The sequence below is a fragment of the Elephantulus edwardii genome, unplaced genomic scaffold (assembly GCF_000299155.1).
Source record: "Elephantulus edwardii isolate Elephantulus edwardi_28Jun2011 unplaced genomic scaffold, EleEdw1.0 scaffold00024, whole genome shotgun sequence".
NCBI lineage: Eukaryota > Metazoa > Chordata > Mammalia > Macroscelidea > Macroscelididae > Elephantulus > Elephantulus edwardii.
In genome coordinates, this window is record NW_006399774.1 from 13,037,570 (window position 1) to 13,060,445 (window position 22,876).

At 44.3% G+C, this 22,876-nt stretch overlaps 1 protein-coding gene across 1 annotated transcript in view; it reads left to right on the forward strand.

The window, feature by feature from the left end:
• Nucleotides 1-22,876, forward strand: part of FNDC1 (fibronectin type III domain containing 1) — a 104,279-nt gene that overhangs the window by 79,256 nt on the left and 2,147 nt on the right. Inside the window, exons 17-21 of the mRNA XM_006882813.1 lie at nucleotides 1,846-2,076; nucleotides 6,859-6,967; nucleotides 13,828-13,907; nucleotides 19,673-19,702; nucleotides 20,427-20,588. Coding sequence (XP_006882875.1) covers nucleotides 1,846-2,076; nucleotides 6,859-6,967; nucleotides 13,828-13,907; nucleotides 19,673-19,702; nucleotides 20,427-20,588 — 612 coding nt within the window. The remainder of the gene's footprint in view (nucleotides 1-1,845; nucleotides 2,077-6,858; nucleotides 6,968-13,827; nucleotides 13,908-19,672; nucleotides 19,703-20,426; nucleotides 20,589-22,876) is intronic.

Consider the following 22,876-nt stretch of genomic DNA (forward strand, 5'->3'; position numbering starts at 1 on the left):
TCCTACTGTTTTCACTCCCCGTAAGGGCTCAGGATCCAGAAATTATTTTCTCTCTTCTCCCTTAGTTACTAAAGCAGTTTTAAGTAGGAAATTGGGTTTAACGAAAGCCTGTTTGATTCTCTTTGTAAGCCTTCCTTTCCCATGCCCTTGGACTCTTATATTCTGGAGACAAGAAACAGCTTAAACTAATATCACACGTTTCTGTTTCCAAAACAAACGTCCTGATATGAGCAGACAACAGCTCTTGCCAGCCACGATGTGTTCACGTGAAGCCTACATGCTCGAAGAGCAGGGTTTGAAGTGGAGGTGGCATTCCCGAGGCACGTGTAATGCTCTTCTCTGCAGGATGGCACCGTGGCTGAATTTGCCAAGACTCTGTCTTTCCTCTTTCCCATTCCATGATAGAATGGGACATGTTTTTAGTCCTGCTGTTGGCTGGTCAAAGAACTCTTCTAAGGCGTCCAAGACCGGGTATTGGCTGGGGATTTTAAGGTCGAGTCAAAGAACTACTCTGCGAAGCTTCTTAATGAGATTCATGGGCAACTTGAAACAATTTCCCATGAAACTTGAAATAATTTCACAGCTTATCGGAAAATCTTGTTGTTGGATGCTGTCAAGTTGGCTGTGACTCATGGTGACCTAGGGGACAACTGATTGGAGCCTTGCCCTGTCCTGTGCCGTCCTTATGGTCTCTGATAGGCTCGAACCCGTTACAGCCATTGTGCTAATCCGTCTTGTTGAGGATCTTCCTCTCTTTCTCGGATCTTCCGCTGAAAAACAGAAGGGCTAAAAATTCCATTCTGTTCAAACAACTACTAGTGAAAGGGAACCCAGTCACAAGAGATGCACTGGAATGTTTAGAGATGGTCCGGAATTGTTACTTGAGCTTACCTGGGAGTCTTACATGCATCAAGTCCCAATCTCTATCCTTTGGCACGTTCAAAGAATGGAATAGAATAAGATGAACCGTATAGTAAAATGTGGTCTGGAACCACAGAGTCTCCTGCCTGACCTTGTGTACTGAGGGTCCTCTCAGTATCAGTAGCCTCAGCTGACGCAGGGGCCTAACAGCCCACATCCTGCCTCGCTCACTGGGCTCTTGTGCAGACTGAAATAATCGGCGTGGAGAAGTTTGGCCTTTGCTCTGAATGTAAATGGCTAGTGCTGTATTGAAAAGCCATGTTTTAGAAAGGCGTTCAGACTTGGTTTTATGCCCAGATAGTTGAGATGATTGTAGGGAGTTGTAAGCCACCAGGGAAGATCAGCCAAGGCAGAGGGGTGGCCAACTAGAGGCCATTAATTTTGCTTGATTGTGTTGTTGTTGATTGCCATTGAATCAAGCATGACTCGTAGTGTCTCCATGAACAGAAGGCCCGAAGCCCTTCCACTACTATCGTCATTTACCAACATTCACAGTTTCCAGAAGATACATCTTTTTCTGGCTCTAAGATAATCTAGTAATAAGCTGAGTGGAGAGAACTGTAATTAAGTGACAGCTGGGCCTGGCTTACACTTTCCCAAATGTTTGGGCATCAGGATGGAGAGACCCTGGAGGTGTGTGTTACACTGAATTTGGATCTCAGTTACTCTGAGGACCTAGTCATTAGTATTGATGGGGAAGCAGGATATTTTGAAGCTATCAGACTGAAAAATAAACGTGGGTCCGGGAGGGATTGTTAGGGAGATCTGGGGAAGTACCTTTGATATTGGAATCTAGATGAATGGACCTGGAAGCCGTGTCTGCCAGGGAGAGACGGAATGGCAAGGCTGACTTTGGAGAGGTGCTATGTCTCTGCCCCCTGAGATAACCTTCACTGATCTAAGTGAATGTCTCTTCTTCTCCAGCTCCCTATGTGACATACCTAAATAAGGACCTCGCAGCTCCGTGCTCGCTGACTGACGCTCTGGATCACTTCCAAGTGGATAGCCTGGATGAGATCATTCCAAATGACCTGAGGAAGAGCGATCTACCCCCTCAGCACATTCCCAGAAACATCACAGTGGTTGCTATGGAAGGCTGTCACTCATTTGTCATCGTGGACTGGGACAAAGCTACCCCAGGAGACGTGGTGACAGGTGTGTTCTAGAAATGTGCTCTGAGTGCCCATTGATCTATGGTATACACAGATCATAAAAGATAGAAGGGTGCGTGAGTAGATAGATGAGTGGGTAAAGGGATGAATTGATGGATAAGTGAATGAGAGAGGAATGGATGGCTGGATAAATGGGTATCTGGGTGAGTGAGTGAAAGGATTGACCAATAGCTGGATAGACAGAGTGATGGTTGAATCGGCATATAAATGGGTGGATGGATGATGGTTGGATTGTCGGATGAGTAAATAGATGGATGAGTAGATGCATTGAATAGCTGAATGCAGATGTCTTCCTTCAACAGGATGCAATGCAGGCAGTGAGGGAAGTTTTGTGGAATAGTGAAAAGTGCACTGAATGGCTCCGAAGACCTGATTTCTAGTCCTCACTGATTTGTGTGACCTTGAGATAGCTATTTATTATAAAATATTGTTAAATCTCTAACATTTTCTAATCTTCCAAGTGACTGAGGAGTGAAACAGCTGCATGTAAGTTCAGATCCCGAGTCCAGATCTGGCTTCTGTGTACATTGTCCTGTATCAGAGTCATTCCCAGAATTGAGTCTCTGCTTCCTTCTCTTTTTCCATATCAACTGGTTACAAAACTAGCATGGATGACTCTGGATTCTCTATGTGAGGCTTGAGTGTGATAGGAAATGCCCAAGGATCTTGAGCTAATTAAGTCTGGGTCTTGGCCCGCATTCATGAGTCCATCTAAGTCGACTAAGATGTGCTTGAGGATGTTGTTGTTAATTGCTGTTGAGTCAATTCCAACTCCTGACAATGCCACATGTGTAATGTAGAGCTGCCCCGCAGCGTTTAAAACTGTTGTACGAGAGGAAGGAACACGTGTGCGATAGGGTGTCTTTGGACGAAGGGTGGTGACAACATATACGGTCAGACTTTGGCATACTGACCCCATTATGCTGGTGTTATTAATATAACTCACAGATGTCTAGTGCTTTCATTTTTTTAAGTCCTAAATATAATCTCTTAAAATGAAGGGGGAAAATAACAACAACAAAAAAAACCCCCACAAACCCAACCCCGAAACATCCAAGGATCTGCTCTTAAGAAGTTTGCCCAGCTGTCAAAGAAGTCAGGAATAGGGACTTACGGAAGGATTCCTGTAGGAATTCCACAAAGTGCAGGTGAAGTGCTTGCTGTTGCTGTTACATGCTGTCAAGTCAGTTTCAATTCCTAGGGAACCTCATGTACGAAGAGATGGACGCTGGCCAGTCCTGTGCTATCCTTCTATTCGTTGCCATGTTTGAGCCCATTGCTGTAGCCAGTGTCCTTTGTCTCATTGAGGGTCTTCTTTTTAGCCAACCCTCTGGTTTACTAAGCATTATATCCTTCTGAGTCCCTCGTGAAAACAAGGGAGATGAATTCTCACCATCCTTTCTTCTCAGGAGCATTCGAGCTGCGGTGGTTAAAGGAATTCGATTTGGTGGATGTGAGCCTGTGGTAGAAATCAGAAGTGCTGACCCTGCAGGATGTGTGCTGCACGGGCGCAGTATGAAGCCCAGTAAATGCTTGTTAAAAAGCAAACTTCTCAGTTGCCAACCAAAATCCCATTATTAATTGAACATGGTTTTGTGAATGGCAGTTTTTCAAAGCAAGCAGGAAGGCAAGCTTACAGAAAAAAAAAAAAATAACCCAAATCCCGACTTTCAGCTAGAAGGCTTTTGTCCTATTGTATAATAGGCATTGCTTAACATAAAATATATCACAATGCTATGAGGAGTACTCATGGCCTAAGAAGCTGCGCTGCAATCCCAAAAGCACACGATTCGAATCCACCATCTGCCCCACAAAAGAAGGGTGAGCAATCTCCCGTGCAATTTACTGTCTCTGAAAATCCACTGGAGGGTCAGCTAGGAGTCAGTTTCTATACAATCTTCATGAAACACTGTCTAGAAAGAGAATCTGGGATGCCGCATTAAGCTCCAAATGCCTGAGCCCCTAGGACAGAACTTTCAGAGAACACAACTCCCAAAACAGGCGTCTAGAACTTGTTCTGGATACAATCCCTGTAACATTCTGTAAAGACGTGCTTCTGAACATAGATGGTTTTGTTGATCTTGTTCCCGGTCAGGCATCCCAAGCCTCCTGCACTCCCATCGATGGTGCCGTTATATCCATCACAAACCCACACCTAACCTGGGACTAGCCCCTGCACGCTGATCAAGCCTGCTCAAGTCACTGACAAAAATACTGTTGTTGTTGCTGTTGTTGTTGTTGTTATGTGCCATCGAGTCACTTGCGACTCATAGCGACCCTCTGTAAAACAGCCCTAAACTCTGCTCTGTCCTGTGCCAATTGCACTCTCTCTGACATTCCCATCCCGATTACTCCAGTCACTGAATCAATCCACCTCATAGAGGGCCTTCCTCTCCTGTGCTGTCCCTCCACCCTCCCAAGCATGATGTCCCTCTCCAAGGACCGGTCCCTCCTTAAAACATGCCCAAAGTATGTTAGACAAAGCTTCAGAATCCTTTCCTCCAAGGAGCAGCCTGGTTTAACTCTCTCTAGACTAAAACTGTTCGTTTTCTTAGCAGTCCATGGTATTCTCAATACTCTTCTCCAGCACCGCAGTACAAAGGCATCAATTCTCCTTCTATCCTCCTTAGTCATTGTCCAGACCTCTGTTGCATAACAAGTGATAGCAAAGAGATAGCAAAAGATAGCAAAGTGATAGCCTGTATCAGATGCACCTTAGTCTCCAGAGAGACACCATTGCTCTTCAGAACTTTGGAGAGGTCCCTAACAGCAGACTTTCCCATCGCAATACGTCTTTTAATTTCCTGGCTACTGTTGCCAGGAGTATTGACTGTGGCACCAAGCAAACTAAAGCTGAGGAATATATGGGGCATGAGGCACTCTGAGCTAGAGTTCTGCCACCTCTTATCAGTGATGGCTGTAGAACACTTCAGTGAATGGCAGCTTTCCTCAATGTGCAGGAAACAGAGTAGACCCCAGAAGGAGAAGATAGCAGAGTTCATCTTCAGAGAGTAAACGAAGCACTGGCTCTTGCACCTCCTAAAGAAGGTGTGTGTGTGTGTGTGTGTGTGTGTGTGTGGTTGTTGGCAGCCATTAGGTTGATCTCCTACTCAGGATGACACAGTGTGCAACACGATTGGCTGTTGTGATCCTTACCGTGATTATTGTCTAATTCTCAGAAGCAGGTCATCAGGCTTTTCCTTCTAGTGTGGAAGCCACCCTGAAACCTGTTCAGTATCATGTTGTTGTTAAGAGCCATTGGGTTGCCTACAACTCATAGTGACCCTGTGAGGAAACCCTGCCTTATCCTTTGCCCTCCTCACATCTCCTCCATGCTCAAGTCCATTGTTACACTCACTGTGCCAGTCCACCTCTTTGAGCATCTTCCTCTCTTCAGATGACTTTTTACTGCATGATGTCTTTTTCCAAGGCCTGGCTTCTCACTAACAATATGCACCAAGTATCTGAGACAGAATTTCAGCATCCTCATGTAAAAGGGACAAGGACTGCATGGGGACAGACCTATATGACCTCTATTAACTCCACAAAGGAGAACGGTCCCTGTCAATAGCACCCACAACACAAAACCAAGTCCTATGAGGCTAAACACGCTCCCACACCTCTTTCTACTCATACCAACACCAATCTTACTGCTTTACTGGGCCCAAAAATCCATTGCAAAAGCTCACAGACCACACAGACCATATTATGAAGTAAAAAAAGCTATCATTCAGATTGGTAACAGATACAGTCACTAAGTTGGGACAGCTTCCAAAATGTACTCACCGGTACCTCAGCCTTCAGCCTGCAGGAAAGTGTAACAAAGCTCTTGGTCCTGCCAGTTGTGGTTCTCCCTGCAGCCCAAGTCCTCCAAAAATCTTGGGGAAAAAGGAACTGAGCTCTGGTCCCATGGGGTAGCAGTCCCAAGGACAGTTATATCTCATGTCAGTCTGCTGTAGCTACTGCTGCTGCTGTTCCTGTAGACCTTGAACTTGCTGATACAAGAGTCTCTGGCCTTGAAGGGTACACTTCGTTCTCTTGCTTCTTCTTTGCTGGTGTTCAGATTCTCCAAATCTGCTGCTGAATTTGCTCAACTCAGTGATGAGTCTAGCCAATCACCATGTGGATAGGCTAATACACCTTAATCACATATTCCCACCCATCCACATGGCAATGGCAATGGCCAGCAAAGCCATTTTGAACAATGAACCCTCCTTAACACCACATTTACCTCCAAGGAGCACTATAGTTGCTCTTCTTCCAAGACATTTGTTTGTTCTTTTTGGCAAAGAGACCATGGTATGTCCAATACTTTTTGCCAATGCTACAATCCAAAGGCATCAAATATTCTTTGGTCTTTCTTATCTGTTGTCTAACTTTTGAGTTCAACATCATAGCGTCACAGAATCCTCTGGAGATCACATACCACTTCACAGGTTTTCACTAACTGTCTGTTGATAAAAAGAGTTCATCTCTTCAGGGAGCTGTTGGGGAGGACTCCAGGATCACGTTTATCTGGCTTCTGCTGTTTGCCCATTTGCTGGCTTCCACTCACTTTTGTGTCACAGAAATGGCTCTTTGTGAAGTACCAATGATCACGCGTTGTTGGGTTATCTCCTAGGCGTGGTAATAGGCCCTCTTTCGGAGCCTTTTCCACGGAGCTGTTTCTGGCTCTGTTTTATCTCTATGCATCTCCTCTGGGTGATGCCTCTTGTGAATTTGGCTCTTTGATATCCAATGAGTTCTTCCTTATTTCTATTTGCAGGTTACTTGGTCTACAGTGCATCCTATGAAGACTTCATTAGAAACAAGTGGTCCACTCAAGCATCTTCGGTGACTCATTTGCCCATTGAGAACCTGAAGCCAAATACAAGGTATGAAGTGTCAATCACTTACCAACCCAAAACTGGACCTTGTTGGCATGGTCACAGATTGACCTTAACTTGAAAATGGAAGGCTTGCTCGAAACATATTTTTTTATGTCTTTTGAATTCTGTTCAGTTCTCACAGAATGTCAAAGAATAGTTATGATATGTCAGGTGTTTTTCCTAGGAGGAAATTACTATTGGCATTGCAGTGGTTGGGTTATATTACTTACACAGGCAAGCCCATGATTGTGGACATCCAACTTACTGACAACACCTTCTTGCTTTTAAATTTTATATTAATTTGTGCGAGGAGGTTCCTTGGTGACTCTGGAGGCTCAATATTGAGATGCTGATTCAAATCCACAAATCATCCCATGGAGGGGGGAATGAGATGTTCTGCTCTCCTAAAGATTTACAGCCGCAGAGACACTGAGGGACTGGTCTACACTGTGAGTTGGGACCAACTTAACGGTTTCCCAGCAACAACAGCAGTTGTTATTGCTAGTTGCTGTTACCTGATTGCAACAGTGACCCTAAGAACAGCAGATCTGACCCTTACCCGATCCTGTGCCATTGTTACAACCTCCAGCGTCCTCAAGCCCACTGTAGTCACTCTGTCAGTCCATCTCCTTGACGGTCTTCCTCTCTTTCGTTATCTTCCACCTTTCCTGACAGGATATCTCTTTCTAAGGAATTGCCCCTCCTAACAACCTGCTTACAATATGTGAGACACAGTTTTAAAATCTTTGCCTTTAAGGAGTACCTTGATTGTACTTTCTCCAAGACAGTTTGCTTTCGCCTTGAGCTGATAGAACCAACCGTTGTGTACAGTGAATTCTTCATGATAGCTTCACTTGCTGCACATGCATCTTTTAAAAAATATTTTTAAAGAGCTATGATTACAAAGTTCACATACATTGTGTTTCACACTATTCTTCATTCACATTGTGTTTTGTACAATCATTCTCATGCATTGTGTTTATAAAATTAATCACCATTGGACCTTGCCCATCAAAGGATCTGGGTGAAAAGACATTCATCTTTTAAATCACTGAAAAGGCTTCTAGCCTGTTCTTGCACTAAAGTAGGGCTAAGTGTGCCCCACACATGCCTCTTACAAATATTTAAAAACACTGTTAGAGGTGGATCTTACTCATACACTGAGGACTGCCTGTATTTCGTTAAATACTTTCCAACCAAAAACATATGGTTCAAATCCACTAGCTGCTCCACAGGAGAAAGATGGGCAGTCTCCTCCTGTGTGAAAATCTGCTAGAGGGGTCAGCTGTGAGTCAGTTCTGGCCGGATGGCACCCAACAACAGCAACTGTCACTGGGGAGAGGAAGTTTGTTCATTGTGTTGTGTTGAAAGCAAGTGCATTTACTTTTTGGCCATCCAGGTAACATCACTTCCATGTGTGGAAGTAATGGAATAGCCATGGTAAAACATTTTAATTAGTGGATGCTCCAGCACCATCATGGAGCTCTTCATACCATCCAAGGAAGATGCACGTTACACCTTAGTCAAGGTTCCAAGCATGTCTTCCTGTACCAAACAGTGACTGATGGGCCAGCGCAAGTCAAGGAGTTAGTGACTACAGCCCTGAGTGTGCCATATGCAAAGTGTACTCTCAGAGGTCCAAAGAGGATGAGTGTGCATTTCCTCTCTTTTCCTGCCTCGTTTCAATGGTAACAATCATCAGGAAACCTTTGCTGAACCGTAAGCCTGAGGAGAGTGGTGAGTCCATGGGAGTTATACAGTGATATTTGCTAAAGGGACCTGCTCCCCTAAAACTTCACAGCTTTGAGTTAATTCTGACTCGTAGCGACCCTACAGCACAGAGCAGAACCTCACCAATGGGTCTGAGCCTTGGAAACCCTGTAATTTGTAATCTTACAGAAGTAGACTGCCACATGTCTCTCCCTGCTGGATCCAAACCACTGACTGACCTTTAGGTGAGCTGTGAAGTGCTTAAACACTGTGTCACCAGGGCTTCTGCATGCCTTCCAAAAGTAGAAAGCCATGATTTGCAGCATTTGCTAATTTCTCTGGCGTAAATACTTCCAGCATGGTCAATATCGAGCTGCCGGTGTGGTTTGGAGATCCTTCTGCATTTAACCATTGACTCGTCCAAGCCAGAACAAATGGCCCCACGGAGCCACCATTAGACCGTCACCTTATTTGCCTCATAAAGGGTTCCATGTGATGTGATCATTAACTTGGGTCTCTCATTTCCCACTCAGTCACAGGACCACAGAGAAGGCTGGGATGATGCTCTCATTAAACAGACATATGCTAAGGGGGGGGGGAATAGCTTCTGGAAAGATTGGAGCTTTTCATGTGTCAGTGGGCTCAGTTGCGCTGAGCTTCTGAGCTTCTTCCATATACGTTGTGATTCTCAGGACTGGATAAGACACAAATAGCAAAATCACCCACCTGGACTTACTGCTGTCGAGTCGGTTTCTACTCATGGTGACCCTCTGCTCTTCTCCAGGTTGTAAATGTCTTCACAGGAGACTGTCCATCGTCCTTCCATGGAATGGCTGGCTAGTGGATCTGAACCACCAGCCTTTCCCTTAGCAGCCCCACATGTAACGTGCTACACTACCAGAGCTCCTTGAGCAGCAAAACAGGAAACTGAGTCAGCACTTAAATTCCTCCCGACACCCCGGTAGGAGTAGGGTGCTGCTGGCCCAAAGGCCACACCTCGCTGGTGTTTTGGACCCATCAGCAGCTCTGCGTGAGAAAGGTGGGCAGTCTCTGCCCATGTGATTTACAGACTTGGAAACCCAGTGCAGGGACAGCGCGGAGTTGGTTCTGACTTGATGCGAATGAATTGAGAATCGTGATAAAAACCTGATTAAAAATTAAACAAACCTTCAATAAAATGAAAGAAAATGGGGCCACCATTCAATTTTTATGTGTAGTGACAATACTTCTACAGTATGCCTGCAACATCAAAACACTAGAAGAGGGAGGGATTGTGTAACAATGGAAGAATTTTTCTTTTACTTTTCAAAGAGAAGAGTGAACTGTGGGGGGAGGGGTGGGCAGGGAGAAAGGTGCAGCAATGAATGAATGGAAATCCAAAATCTCTGTTAACTTTCATTAAAATTAATAATAATAAGAAAATTTAAAACACACACACACAACACACCCAACACTAGCAGAGGCCCACTAGCTACTATAAATAGCAGCCTAATTTGAATCCCAGCCTCCTGATCCCCGTCCTCCAGTCCGATGTCCTTCCTAAAACTGTGTGGCTAGAGTGATGCTGGGTTTGGAATTGTCAGGAGATGATTACGGAGGATGATGGTTTAGTCCTTGCTTCAACAAGGATTTATTAAGTGCCAGTGACTCATTCACTAAGTCCTGTCTGGTGTTCAGTCTCTGCTGGGCACTAGATTATGACGACAAGAGAACGGTGTGAGGATGTGTCTGTGCTCATGCGCATGTGTGAGGGTGTATTCGTGTCTGCTTATTAGTATGTGCATGTGTGTGCTTAACTATCCACACACATGTGTGAGTTCATGCATGTATGTATACAGATAGGTGTGCATATGTGCATGCGTGAACATTCACTTATGTGTTTGAGTACGTTGTTGTTGATTGCCGTCGAGTCGAGCACGACTCATAGTGATGTGTATGCATAAGTATGTGTGTGTACATGTGTTTATGAGTACGTGCATATTTGAGTGTGTCTATACAAATACACCAAGCTCTGTCACCACGGCGTTTATAATCCACTTGAGACAGATTTTCTCCCAAAACTAACATAAAAATAAGGATGCACTACTAAGTGCTTTGTGGAGAGGACTCTACTATGAGAACATGTGTTTGGAGGATTTTTTCCTGAGCACAGAACTGAAGGGGCAGTGGGGAAGCACCCCTGGGGGAGGAAAATGAAAAGATGACGCAGTGGGTCCTGGGGAAGGTGAATGTGGGGCGAGGCACAGACGATGCCCGATGCCCGAGTGAGGCCCGAGGATGAAGGAGCCCAGGAGGCGCAGGGTGTCATGCAGGCTGCTAACTGAGCTGTGAGTCGTTTGAGCCCCTGGCAGCTCCGTGGGAGGAAGGTGGGCAGTCTTCTCCCTTCTGCAAAATGTGTGACCCTGGAGGACATTGTGCTGAGGGAAAAGCTCAGTCACAAAAGGACAAATATTGCATAGGGCCACTGTTGTAAAACGAGACTGACATCAGGGTTGAGGGAAGACAGAGAAGAGGGGGAGGAATGATGTATATTCCATTGAAAAAGATGAGGGAGAGAACTGTCAGGAAGGGACATGCAAGTTAATTAAAAATATATTTTATTTAAAAAAAGGCTTAGCTGGCATCTAACAACAACAACAACATCATAATGTCTTGTCTGCATATTTATCTTTAGCTGCAATTTTCAAATCTTTATAGTCAATTCATTTTATGTATAACTTGAAGCGTAAAGAATCTCTGCACATTGCCAGCTTCAAATTTGCTTCCTGCAGACTATAAATTCCTAGAATGATGACTATGTAATCACTAGTTATTAATCTAATACAATGTACTGAGATAAATTATTCAGCTAATAAAATAATGAATAAATAAAAAAATTTTTTTAAAAAGGCTATAGGCTTGGAAACTTGGTGGAGGGTCCCCATGAGTCCGATGTGGATAATAAGGCCCTGGGCGTGGTGTGGGCCAGGAGTGAGAGATTTCTCTGGCCATTCCTAAGACCTCTCGGCTCCCTATTCCTTCACCCTCACTTCTTTCCTTACATTCAGCCCCCAGACAGATCAGCATCATGCTTGTAGCCTCCTCCCCCGTGTGCCCACCTGCTGGCTGTCTTGGGGCAGAGCGCAGAGGCTGCACCTGCATACGTGTCCCCACATCCCCCTGTCGACTGTCAGATCCCCCAGCTGGGCATGGGATTGTGGTAGGTGTCGTTGAGCCAGTCTACTGCTGCCAAGCATAAGCAGCTCACTGACAATGGGTCTAGGCTGGGTTTTCTTCACCTGTAAGAAGGTCAGAGCACCCCCGGTGTCTGTAATCTCAGGGGTGAAGAAAACACAGAAGATGCAGAATAGACGTGGTGGGTCCACCTATGGTGCTGGCCACTGGTATTATTATTATTATTATTAATTATTATTATTATTAATTTTGTGTGTACCATCAAATCGGATCTGACTGGTACAGGAGGAGATTGTCCCTCCTTCTCCATCAGAGCATCTGGTGGATTAGAACTATGCACTTCTGGGATTGCAGTGCAGCTTCTTGCCACTAGGCAACCAGAGCTCGCCATTGGTCTCTGGTATTTTGTTATCCACATTGTGTCTTTAGCGTGGGAGGGTGGGGTATAAGATGTTTTAAGACTCTCACCTAATTGGCCACTGAAAGTGCTACCTCACACACTCACTGTTCCACCCAAGTCTAATCTTCAGCAAAACTTTTTCTTTTCCACATCCACCTCTTGGAAGGGCTGCTTTTCCTCAGAACACAGAAGCTTGGACAGCATTAACTCAGTGACTTGTAAGGCCACCCACTCTTAGTTCCAGAATTAGTGTAGCATTTGTCGGGTCATGAATGTCACATTAGTTCTACAAAGAAGGCCAGCATCTCATTCTCTCTCCCTTTCTCTCTCTCTCTCTCTCTCTCTCTCTCTCACACACACACACACTCACACACACCCCCATCTGTCTCTCTGTCTCTGTCTCTCACTCTCTCTCTGTCTCTGTCTCTCTGTGTATGTCTATCTTTCTCAATCTCTCTGTCTCTATCTGTGTGTTTGTGTGTGTGTTCTCTTTCTCTCTCTGTGTATATCTGTCTCTCTCTCTGCCTCTGTATCTCTCTCTGTCTCTGTATCTCTCTCTCTCTCTGTGTCTCTATCTCTCTCTCTGTGTCTCTCTCTCTCTCACTGTCTGTCTCTCCCTCTCTCTCTTTCTCTGCCAACAGTGAGTGAGTTGTATCATTTTGGGTCACATAGTCTGCTGTCTGCTTCCTTGGGCTCCAGGATAAGAACTGGATTAAGTTTTATACTCTGAGTTAAGAATTGCTTTTGTTGAGTTTGCTGCTCCAGGTTCTCTTCTTGGACTGTGAACCGCTGTCTAAGATGGTTGGGGTGAGACTCCTCAGACTTGTCAGCATCTTGTCAGAGATGGAACTAGAAAGAGCTACGTGGGCAGTGATAACTCTGATGTCCTAAGTCCTGTCCGCATGCCGAGTGTGAGCCCGATACACCGCAGCCTCTGACCTGGGCATCCACACGGCCGTAGGGTTATTACATTATTTGGGTTATTTATTTTTAAAATTTTATTTTATTAATTTTAATGAACATTTACAGAGATTTTGGATTTCCCTTCATTCATTGTTGCACTTTTCTCCCTGTCCCACCCTATTTGTGTTATTTTGAGAAATTATTTCAAAATACAAATGTTCTGAATGAATATGATATAATCTATGCTTATCACTCTCAGTGAAACATTCCATATCGTATTCTCTCAGAACAAAAGTAAAACGTTTAAAACTGTCCCAGCCCTAGCCCTGGGCAGCCAGAGTCTTCCTTTGAGGCAAGGATAGTGAAGGTTTATCTCATAGACTTTGGATATGTGTCAGGAAAAGCTATACTTTGGAGAGGGGCGTCATGCTTGGAAAGGTGGAGAGTTGGCAAAAGAGAAGACGCTCAACCAGATGGATTGACACAGTGACTTGAGTGTGCCAGAGATTGTGAGGAGGGCACAGGACGCGACAGGGTTCAGATGTGTTGTTCACGGGGTGTCTACGACTCTTACTTGACTGGAGGGCACCTAACAACAACAAAAGCATAGAGTATATGCTACGTAGTTTTCTATCCGTTTAAAAATTTGTCTTTGAAAAACATTTTATTCTGGTTTCAGGTATTATTTTAAAGTTCAAGCCAAAAACCCTCACGGCTATGGGCCCATGAGTCCTTCAGTGTCCTTCGTCACAGAATCAGGTATGGAAGACTTCAAGCTGCTTGTTTTCTCTTCTGTTCAAAACAACACGAGTAATCGAGCACGATGGCTCCCAGAGAGATAAAATTGGAAACTAACCTCTTTACTGTTCTATTTAATAAGTTCAGACTGGGTCTCTCTTTATAAAAGAAATCTCTTTGTCCTTCTCCTGTGTTAATACTTGAATCATTGAACCAAAAGTCTTCACTGGAGCCGCCCTGCGAGGGGAAAGGTTAAATGCCAATAAAAGGGACAAAACCCTAGTTTTCAACAATGTGAAAAAGATAACAAGTTTGCATGTATCTGTTTTAATAGTTAGTGTGGAGTAATTTTTTATTATTACAAACAGCTGAGGAGCATAAATGTAATTTCATCTGAGAAACGGGCGCTTCTCCACAGAACTAAATCCTGAAATCCTGCCTTTGGTAGGAGGACTTGGCAGTGATCACTTTAAAAGAGCTTCACTGACGTATGTTCTGCAGCACAGACCCACTCCCCTCCCATGTGCGGCTCAATGATTTGTCATGAAGTTGCAGAGTTGAGCACGCATCCCTGTAATCTCACTGTAGATGCACAGGTGTTTGCTGGCTGGCTTTCAGATGTATGTCACCAGGCCTTTCTTCCCAGTCTTCGTTTGGAAGTCCTCCTGACGGTCATGGTGATGTACATCTGAAAACCAGCCAGTTCTTCCACTAACAGGCAGGTGGCAGCTGCACATCAGGTTCCTCAATGAGCTGTCCCTGTGGTCCCTGGCCTGAGAGACCCCAACGGGCAGCTGGCCCACTGTGGCCATTCTTGTGTCAATGACATTTTTGTACCTGTGGTCCTGAGGCAGGCGGGCTTACAGCTGAGTCAGTCCTATCACAAAAAGGGTTCCCATTTCCACTTTGTTCTATTTTGCTGTGAATGTAGCATAATACTGGAAGATTGTCCATGTTGTTGTTATTGGTTTGTTTTTTTGTTTGCTTCTTTGGGGACAGATAGCAATATTCCCTTTTATTTTTTCCTTTTAAAAAAAGATATAAATCCAGGAGTAGGTCTATTTTCTCTCTTTCCCCCGGAGCAGCTAAAACCAAGTTAAAGGGGGGCAGGAGGCGCTAGGACTCATAATCCTCTCCATCATCTGGGTCAGGTGCCGATGGGCCTGAGGGTGCCAGGGGCAGAGGCATGGCCGAGGAGGTGAAAGGCGTGAAGGGCAGGGTTCTGAAAGTGGGCAGGGAGCAGCTGGCCTGGGCTGGGGCCTGCAGCGCCTCCTCCCCCTCAGTAGCCCTGGCCTCAGTCAGCCTCCTGCTCTGAGGCCATCCCAGGCACCTCCTTGTTCTCACATTTGCTGCCCGTGCCACCATTCATCCGGCTGTCGCTGCCTGGTTCTGGCCCCTGTGGGCACCCTTGTTCCCGTCCATGTTGTCTTCCCTGCCCCCTGCAGTTTTTGTTGTTGTTGTTGTTAGGTGCCATCAAGTAGAGTACGACTCATAATGACCTTATGAACAACTCATCTAAACCCTGTCCTATCCTGTGCCATCCTCACAATCTCTGACACACTCAAGCCCTTTGCCTTAGTCACCGTATTGATCCACATGGTTGAGAGTCTTCCTCTCTTTCATCTTCACCTTCAGCTTCCCAAGCGTGATGTCCCTCTCCGAGGAATAACCTCTCCTAGCAACATGCCCCAAATAAGTGAGACTAAGCTTACTGTCTTTGCCTCCAAGGATTACTCTGGCTGCATCTTCTCTTAAGACCTGCCTGCTTGTTCTTTTGACAGTCCATCAGCTCTCTTCTCCAATGTTATAGTTTAAAGGAATAAATTCTCCCGGCCCCCAGCTCTCACATTCAGAGCGAGTGTCTAAAAAGACCATGGCCCAAGTCAGGCACACCCTAGTTGTAATAGGCGCCATCAAGTCGCCCACCATTGCAACCCTTGAAGATCAGGTCTGGCCCTTGACCTGGCCCGTGTCATCCTTGTGATGTCTCTGTTCAAGTAGTCACTGTGTTAATCATCTTGTTAAGAGTCTTTCTGACTCTTTCACTGATTTTCCACCTTTCCCAGCATGATGTCTCCTCCAAGGACTGGTTCCTCCTGAAAAAATATGCCCAAAATAAGTGAGGTGAAGTGTCTTTGCCTCTAAAGAACACTCTGGTTGCACTTTGTTCAAGACAAATCTGTTCTTTTGGCAGGCCATGTAGACCTTGCCAGCACCACATTTCAAAGGCATTGATTCTTCTGTTATCCTTCCTCATTGTTCAAGTTTTCAGATGCATAGGAAGCAATTGTACACTTGAGTCGTTAAACTGACATAATTGCTCTTTGGAATTTTGGAGCGATCCTTGACAGCACATTTCCCCAATGTGATATGTATTTTGATTTCTTGACTGCTGTTCCAAAGGGTATGATTGTGGATCCAAATAAAATTAAATCCTTGACAACTTCAATCTTCTGTCTGTCTATCAAGATAGTGCCTGTTGGTCCAACGGTGATGATTTTTGTTTTCTTACTGTTGGGATAAAATTCATATTGAAGACTGTAGTATTTAATCTTCTGCAATAAGTGCTTCAAGTCTTCTTGCTTTCAGTAAGCAAGGTTGTGTCATCTGCATAATTTAGGCTGTTTATGAATCTCCTTTCAATCTTGATGCCACATTCTATTTCACATAGTCCTGCTTCTCAAATGATTTGTTCAGTGTACAGATTGAGTAGATTTGGAAAAAGCATGTAACTCTGACACATACCTTTTCTGATTTTAAACCATACGCTTTTCCCTTATTCTGTCTTTACAGCTCTCTTAGTCTATGTATAGGTTTCCCATAATTAAGAGTTCTGAGGTTCTCATTCTTCTCACTGTTAATCATTATTTGTTTTAAATCACACAGGCAAATGTCTTTGGATAACCAATGAAACACAACTAAACATCTTTCTGACATACTCTGCTTTCAGCCAAGATTTATTAGAAGTCAACAATGACCTCTCTCATACAATGAATGGCCTCTTCTGAATCCAACTTGAATTCCTAGCAGTTCTCTGAAGAACTTGTTTCAGCTCTTTTTTAAATACTCTTCAGCAGAATTTTACTAGCCTGTGACCTTAATGATGTTGTTGTTGTTATGTGCCATTGAGTTGCCTGTGACTCATAGTGACCCTATGTACAATAGCCCTAAACTCTGCCCTATCCTATGCCAGTCTCATTATCTCTGACACACCTACCCCCATTACCCCAGTCAATGACTCAATCCATCTCATCAAGGGTCTTCCTCTCCTGCGCTGTCCCTCTACCCACCCAAGGTTGATGTCCCCCCTCCAAAGACTGATCCCTCCTTGCAACATGTCCAAAGTCTGTCAGGCAAAGCTTCAGAATCCTTGCAGCAGCCTGGCTTCACCCTCTCCAGGAAGAACTTGTTTGTTCTCATAGCTGATCATGGTATATTCAATTCTCTTCTCCAGCTCCACAGTTCAGAGGCATCAGTTCTCCTTTAATCATCCCTAGTCATCGTCCAGCTCTCTGATGCATAGCAAATGATTTCAAAGACCATGGCATGTATCAGGTGCACCTTAGTCTCCAGACTGACATCGTTGCACTTCTGTATTGTTCAACAATTTCCACATTCCTTGGTTCACCTTTTTTTGGGGGGTGGGGTGGGGTGGCGAGATCGGAACCACTATGGATATCTTCCAGTTAGTTTGTCAGATTAGCAGTCTTCCAAATTTGTTGACAGAGACTGGTGAACACATCCAGGGTTTCATCTGTTTCCTGAAACACCTCAATTGGTATTCCATCAATTCCTGGAGTCTTGTTTTGCCAATGCCTTCAGTGCAGCTTGGACTTCTTCAAATTGGTTCTTGATCATATGCTACTTTTTTAAATGGTTTGGGTCAACTTTTTGGCAGTGTGCCTCCTTACATCTTCTTTTAATACTTCCTGTATCATTCAAGATTTTGCCAATAGAGTCCTTCATTGTTACAACTCAGGGCTTGAATTTGATCTTCAGTTCTTTCAGCTTGAAAAATCTTGTGTTCTTCCCTTTTTTCCTAATTCCAGTTCTTTGCACAACTGACTATAATACTTTGCTTTTGTCCTCTTTAAGTTGCCTTTTGTTATCATCTGTTCAACTATCTTACCTCTGCATTCCTTTCTTTTATTTTGGTGTCTTTTTGTTCCTACGCAAGTTTCAGAGACTCTTCTGACGTCCATTTGGTGTTTTAAATTCCTCCCTTGTCTTTCTTCGTGGGTGACATCCTTGGTGTCTTCCCACACCTCCTCTGGTCTTTAGTAATTAGTGTCCAATGTGTCAAACTATCCTTAGGATAGTTTTCTAATTCAGTTGAGATACACGTCAGGCCATCTTTTGGTTCTTGTAGACCTGTCTTAATTCCTTCGACTTCAATTTGAACTTGCATGTAGGTAGTTGATGATCTGTTCCATAATCAGCTCCTTGCCTGTTTTGTTGATGATCTGTTCCATAATCAGCTCCTTGCCTGGTTTTGGCTGCTGATATAAAGCTTCTCCAATGTCTTATTCCACAGATGTATTAAGGTGTTTGTAAGTGTAATGACTAAAAATCTACTGAGTCAAAATATGTAGGGGAAAAAGACAATATTTTATGACAGTATTAAACTGGATATAAACAGAGACTTCAAGAGGATTTTTAACCCATTGCATTTAAGAAGTCTATTGCTCACTTCCCACTCCACTGTCATCTGGTGATTCCAAGTCTAGGCGACCCTCCACTGGGTTTCTGAGAGGAAGAGACTGCCTATCTTCCTCCCTCATAGTGGCTTCTACGTTTGAACACTTCACTTTCAGTTAGCAGCCTGATACATTATACATTGTGCTGTCAGGGCTCCACCTATCTTTCTCCCACATGGTGGCTTCTACGTTTGAACCACTGACCTTTTGGTTAGCAGCCCGACACATTATACATTATGCTATCAGGCCTCCTTTTGTGTTTCTCCCCAGTAATCAAGAAAAAGAAGGAACAACCAGCAGCACCATTTGGTTGTTTTGCTAATGCCAGGAGTAGCTCTTTGGTTGCGGCTTTATTTCCCAAAAATAAAATAGACTCTTGACAGTGACCACAATTTATATGATAAAGGGTCTGTAGAGAAACCAGATCATTCAAACCTACAGATACCCCTGTAATCTCAGGTCTGAAAGCTCCCTGAGAATAGGAAGTGATGTGAGCAGATTTTCCGGGACTCAAGTGAAATGTTAGGTTTTTTTTCTGTTCTCCCTCAAGACCAAAGAGAAAGATTTTTTTAAAAAATAGTAAATCAGTTAAATTCTTTTTTTACCTCCTTTGTCAAATCTTATTGTTTTCAGAGACCCACAATTTCTGTATAAAGAGCAAAGCATCATGACTAGAAAAGATAATTTTTTTCAAGTGAAAATGCTTGGAAACTAGAGACTAAGGAAAGCCTTTGGCTCCCATCAAACATTATTTGTACAAATCTGTTCCAATTGGAGTAGCATTGAGTAGCACAGGAAGTATTTTACCATTGGCATGTCTATGATGTGATACACTCTCAAAGCAAACCTCTGCTTCCGAGTTGATTTCCACTTCCTAGCAGCCCTGTAGAGCAGAGGAAGGTGACCCCATGGAGTTTCCCCAGGATGTGATCTTTACAGAAGCAGATGGCTTCATCTTTCTCCATGGAGTTGCTGGGGGATTTGAACCACCAACTTTTTGGTTAGCAGATGAATTCTTTAACCACTATGCCACCAGAGCTCCTTGTGAAATGTGATAGTGATAACAATTATCTTCTGTTCATTCTACAGACAATCCTCTGCTTGTGGTGAGGCCACCAGGTAAGTGCCTCCTTGGCCATCTTGACATTCTTGTACTCAAGTTCACTATTAGATATGGGATTGTTAGATTTACTCACCAAGAGAAGCTATTCATAAATCTAAACCAGTGAACTGTTTATTATTATTATTATTATTATTTTCTGACAACATTTATGATTTGCTTGCTCCTTACGCTAAGGAAAAGAATGATCTGGGAATGTTTCGGTAGGGCCATCCCAATCAATACCTGTGAAAAGCCATTATGGGGTAGTCTGTGGATATAATGTAAGTTTGATTATATAATCTTTTTGGATTCTTTAAATTTATCAAAAGGTAGCAAAATGTATGCTACCAATTTTTACATTTTTCCCAAACTGATACGTCTTTGTTGCTTAAATCCAGGAGGCTGTGCTGAGAGGCTTTGAGGGTGGTTCCTTGTCCCCAAATGTCACACTCAACATTATGGCTTTAGGATTGAAGGATTTCGGTTAAGTCAGATAATTCGGTTAAGTCAGATAATTCTTTATTGCAATGCAAATGCCTCAGATGTGTTTAAAAGGAAGGATGTCTGCATGGGAAGGGCAGGAGAAGAAGGATCTGATTGGACAGATGAGAGCAGACACTTTGCTCAGCTGAGCCCTGTATAAAGGGACAGGCCCGTGAGTGAATAACTACACTTCCTGCCATGCCGTGTGGGATTAAACGCTGCAGGACACCAGAACTTAGTGTGTTTCTTGTCATTAAGGTGGGGAGCCCATCTGGATCCCATTCACTTTCAAACACGACCCTGGCTACACAGACTGTCACGGCCGGCAGTATGTGAAGCGGACATGGTACAGGAAGTTTGTGGGGGTCGTTCTGTGCAACTCCCTGAGGTATAAGATCTACCTCAGTGACAACTTGAAAGGTAGGTCTTGGGAAGGAGGGGCTATTTTTCTTTGGTAAGATGCTAATTGTGGCTGACTCTGAGAAGAATGGAATCCCAGAACATTTAATTGTGCTAATGTGAAACCTATACTTGGACCAAGAGGCCGTAGTCAGAACAGAGCAGGGTAACACTGCATGGTTCAAAATTGGGAAGGGTGTACGCCAGGGATGCATCCTGTCTCCATACCTTTTCAACCTGTATGCAGAGCCGACTATCCAAGAGGCTGGGCTCTATGAGGAGAATTGTGGCATCAGGATTGGTGGAAGATCTATTAACAATCTGCGTTATGCAGATGACACAACCCTGCTTGCTGAAACTGAGGAGGACCTCATGCACTTGCTGTGAAGGGTCAAGGACTGTAGCCTTCAGTATGGACTGAGGCTCAATGTCAAGAAGACAAAGATTCTCACCACTGGACCAATTGGCAGCGTCAGGATGGATGGCGAAGAGATTGAGATTGTTCACAGCTTCAGTTTGCTCGGCTCCACAGTCAACACTCTTGGCACCAGCAGTCAGGAAATCAAAAAGCGTATCGCGATGGGAAAGTCTGCTGTTAGGGACCTCTCTAAAGTACTCAAGAGCAACGGTGTCTCTCTGGAGACTAAGGTGCGCCTGATACAGGCCATGGTCTTTGCAATTGCTTGTTATGCAACAGAGAGTTGGACAATGACTAGGGAGGACAGAAGGAGAGTTGATGCCTTTGAGCTGTGGTGCTGGAGAAGAGTACTGAATGTACCATGGACTGCCAGGAAAACAAACAGATTCGTCTTGGAGAGGATTAAACCAAACTACTCCTTAGAGGCAAGGATTCTGGGGCTTCGTCTGACATACTTTGGACATGTTGCCAGGAGGGACGGGTCCTTGGAGAGGGACATCATGCTTGGGAGGGTGGAGGGATGGCGCAGGAGGCGACAACCCTCTATGAGATGGATTGATTCAGTGACTGGGGTAATCGGGATGGGTGTGTCGGAAGCAGTGCGGTTGGCGCAAGATAGAGCAGGGTTTAGGGCTGTTGTGCATAGGGTCGCTATGAGTTGCAAATGACTCGCCGGCACATAACAACAACAAGATGCTAATTTGACAGTGGAAGTGTATCAGAATGTTCTGGAGGCCTAGACCAACTATAGTTCATGGAAGTTCAGGTATAGACTAGTTCAGCTGTCTACACCTGAAACCTTCTAGTTCTCATGTGGGCATTCAAATGGATTTTTTAAAATCTATTACTTTTTTCCAAGAAATCATGAACGTCTGTGTAAAGGCCTGTTTTCTTTGCTGTTGATTCACTGATAAATTAACCGGGAAGAACTGAGTACTCTTTGCTCTCCCACCCCCACTACCACACAACCTCACAAAAAAGAGCGCTGGTACAATATATGCTCTTTCAAAATAAAAACAGTGTTGCTTTCATCATTCCAGGAAATTAAAAAAAATAATAATCTGAGAGCTTTGAACTGCTAACATGGTAACCATGGCATCTCCACCCAGCTGGCACCTGACCCACCACTCGCCCACAGAAACTTGGTTTTTTTTTAAAAAAAATCTCAAAACTTACAACTTTATGTTTTTCAGCACATACAGTTTTTAGACCTTTCTGTGGGCATTCCATGTCTGTCATTGCGCTGTTTTAGTTACTTCTTTGCTAGCAGGATTCACCCCTCACCCACCCTGGCAGTTTCACCGTGTGTGCACTCTCCCAACGCCCACCCTCAGCTGCCTTTCTGCTCTTTCTCTCTTCCATGTCCACCCTTTATTCCTTCTACTTCTGAATTCCTAGAAAAGATGGTGCAAGTCACCTCCAGGAGCCCTGGGTTGAGAGAGGCAACTTTGTCCCACCGTGGAGGGCAGATCAGCACCACGGACAGCACCCAGTGCCACAGACACACCTTCTAATTGTGTGTGGAAGTAGAGTCAGTCTTCCATTGTTGCAGCTCTGGGGACCGAGTGGTAAAGGAGCTGTGCTGCCATCTCAAAGGCACATAGTTCAAATCCACCAGCTGCTCTGCAGGAGAAAGATGGGCAATCTCCTCCTGTACAATTACTGCCTCTGAAAACCCACGGGAGAGTCAGCTATGTGTCATATCTAACTCAATGGCACCTAACAACAACAGCCACAGAGCTTTCATAATCATCTCATAATACATCCTCCAGCTTGCTGAAACTGAGGAGGACCTGACGCACTTGCTGCAGAAGATCAAGGACTGCAGCCTCCTATATGGACTGAACAAGAAAACAAAGATTCTCACCACTGGGCCAATTGGCAGCATCAG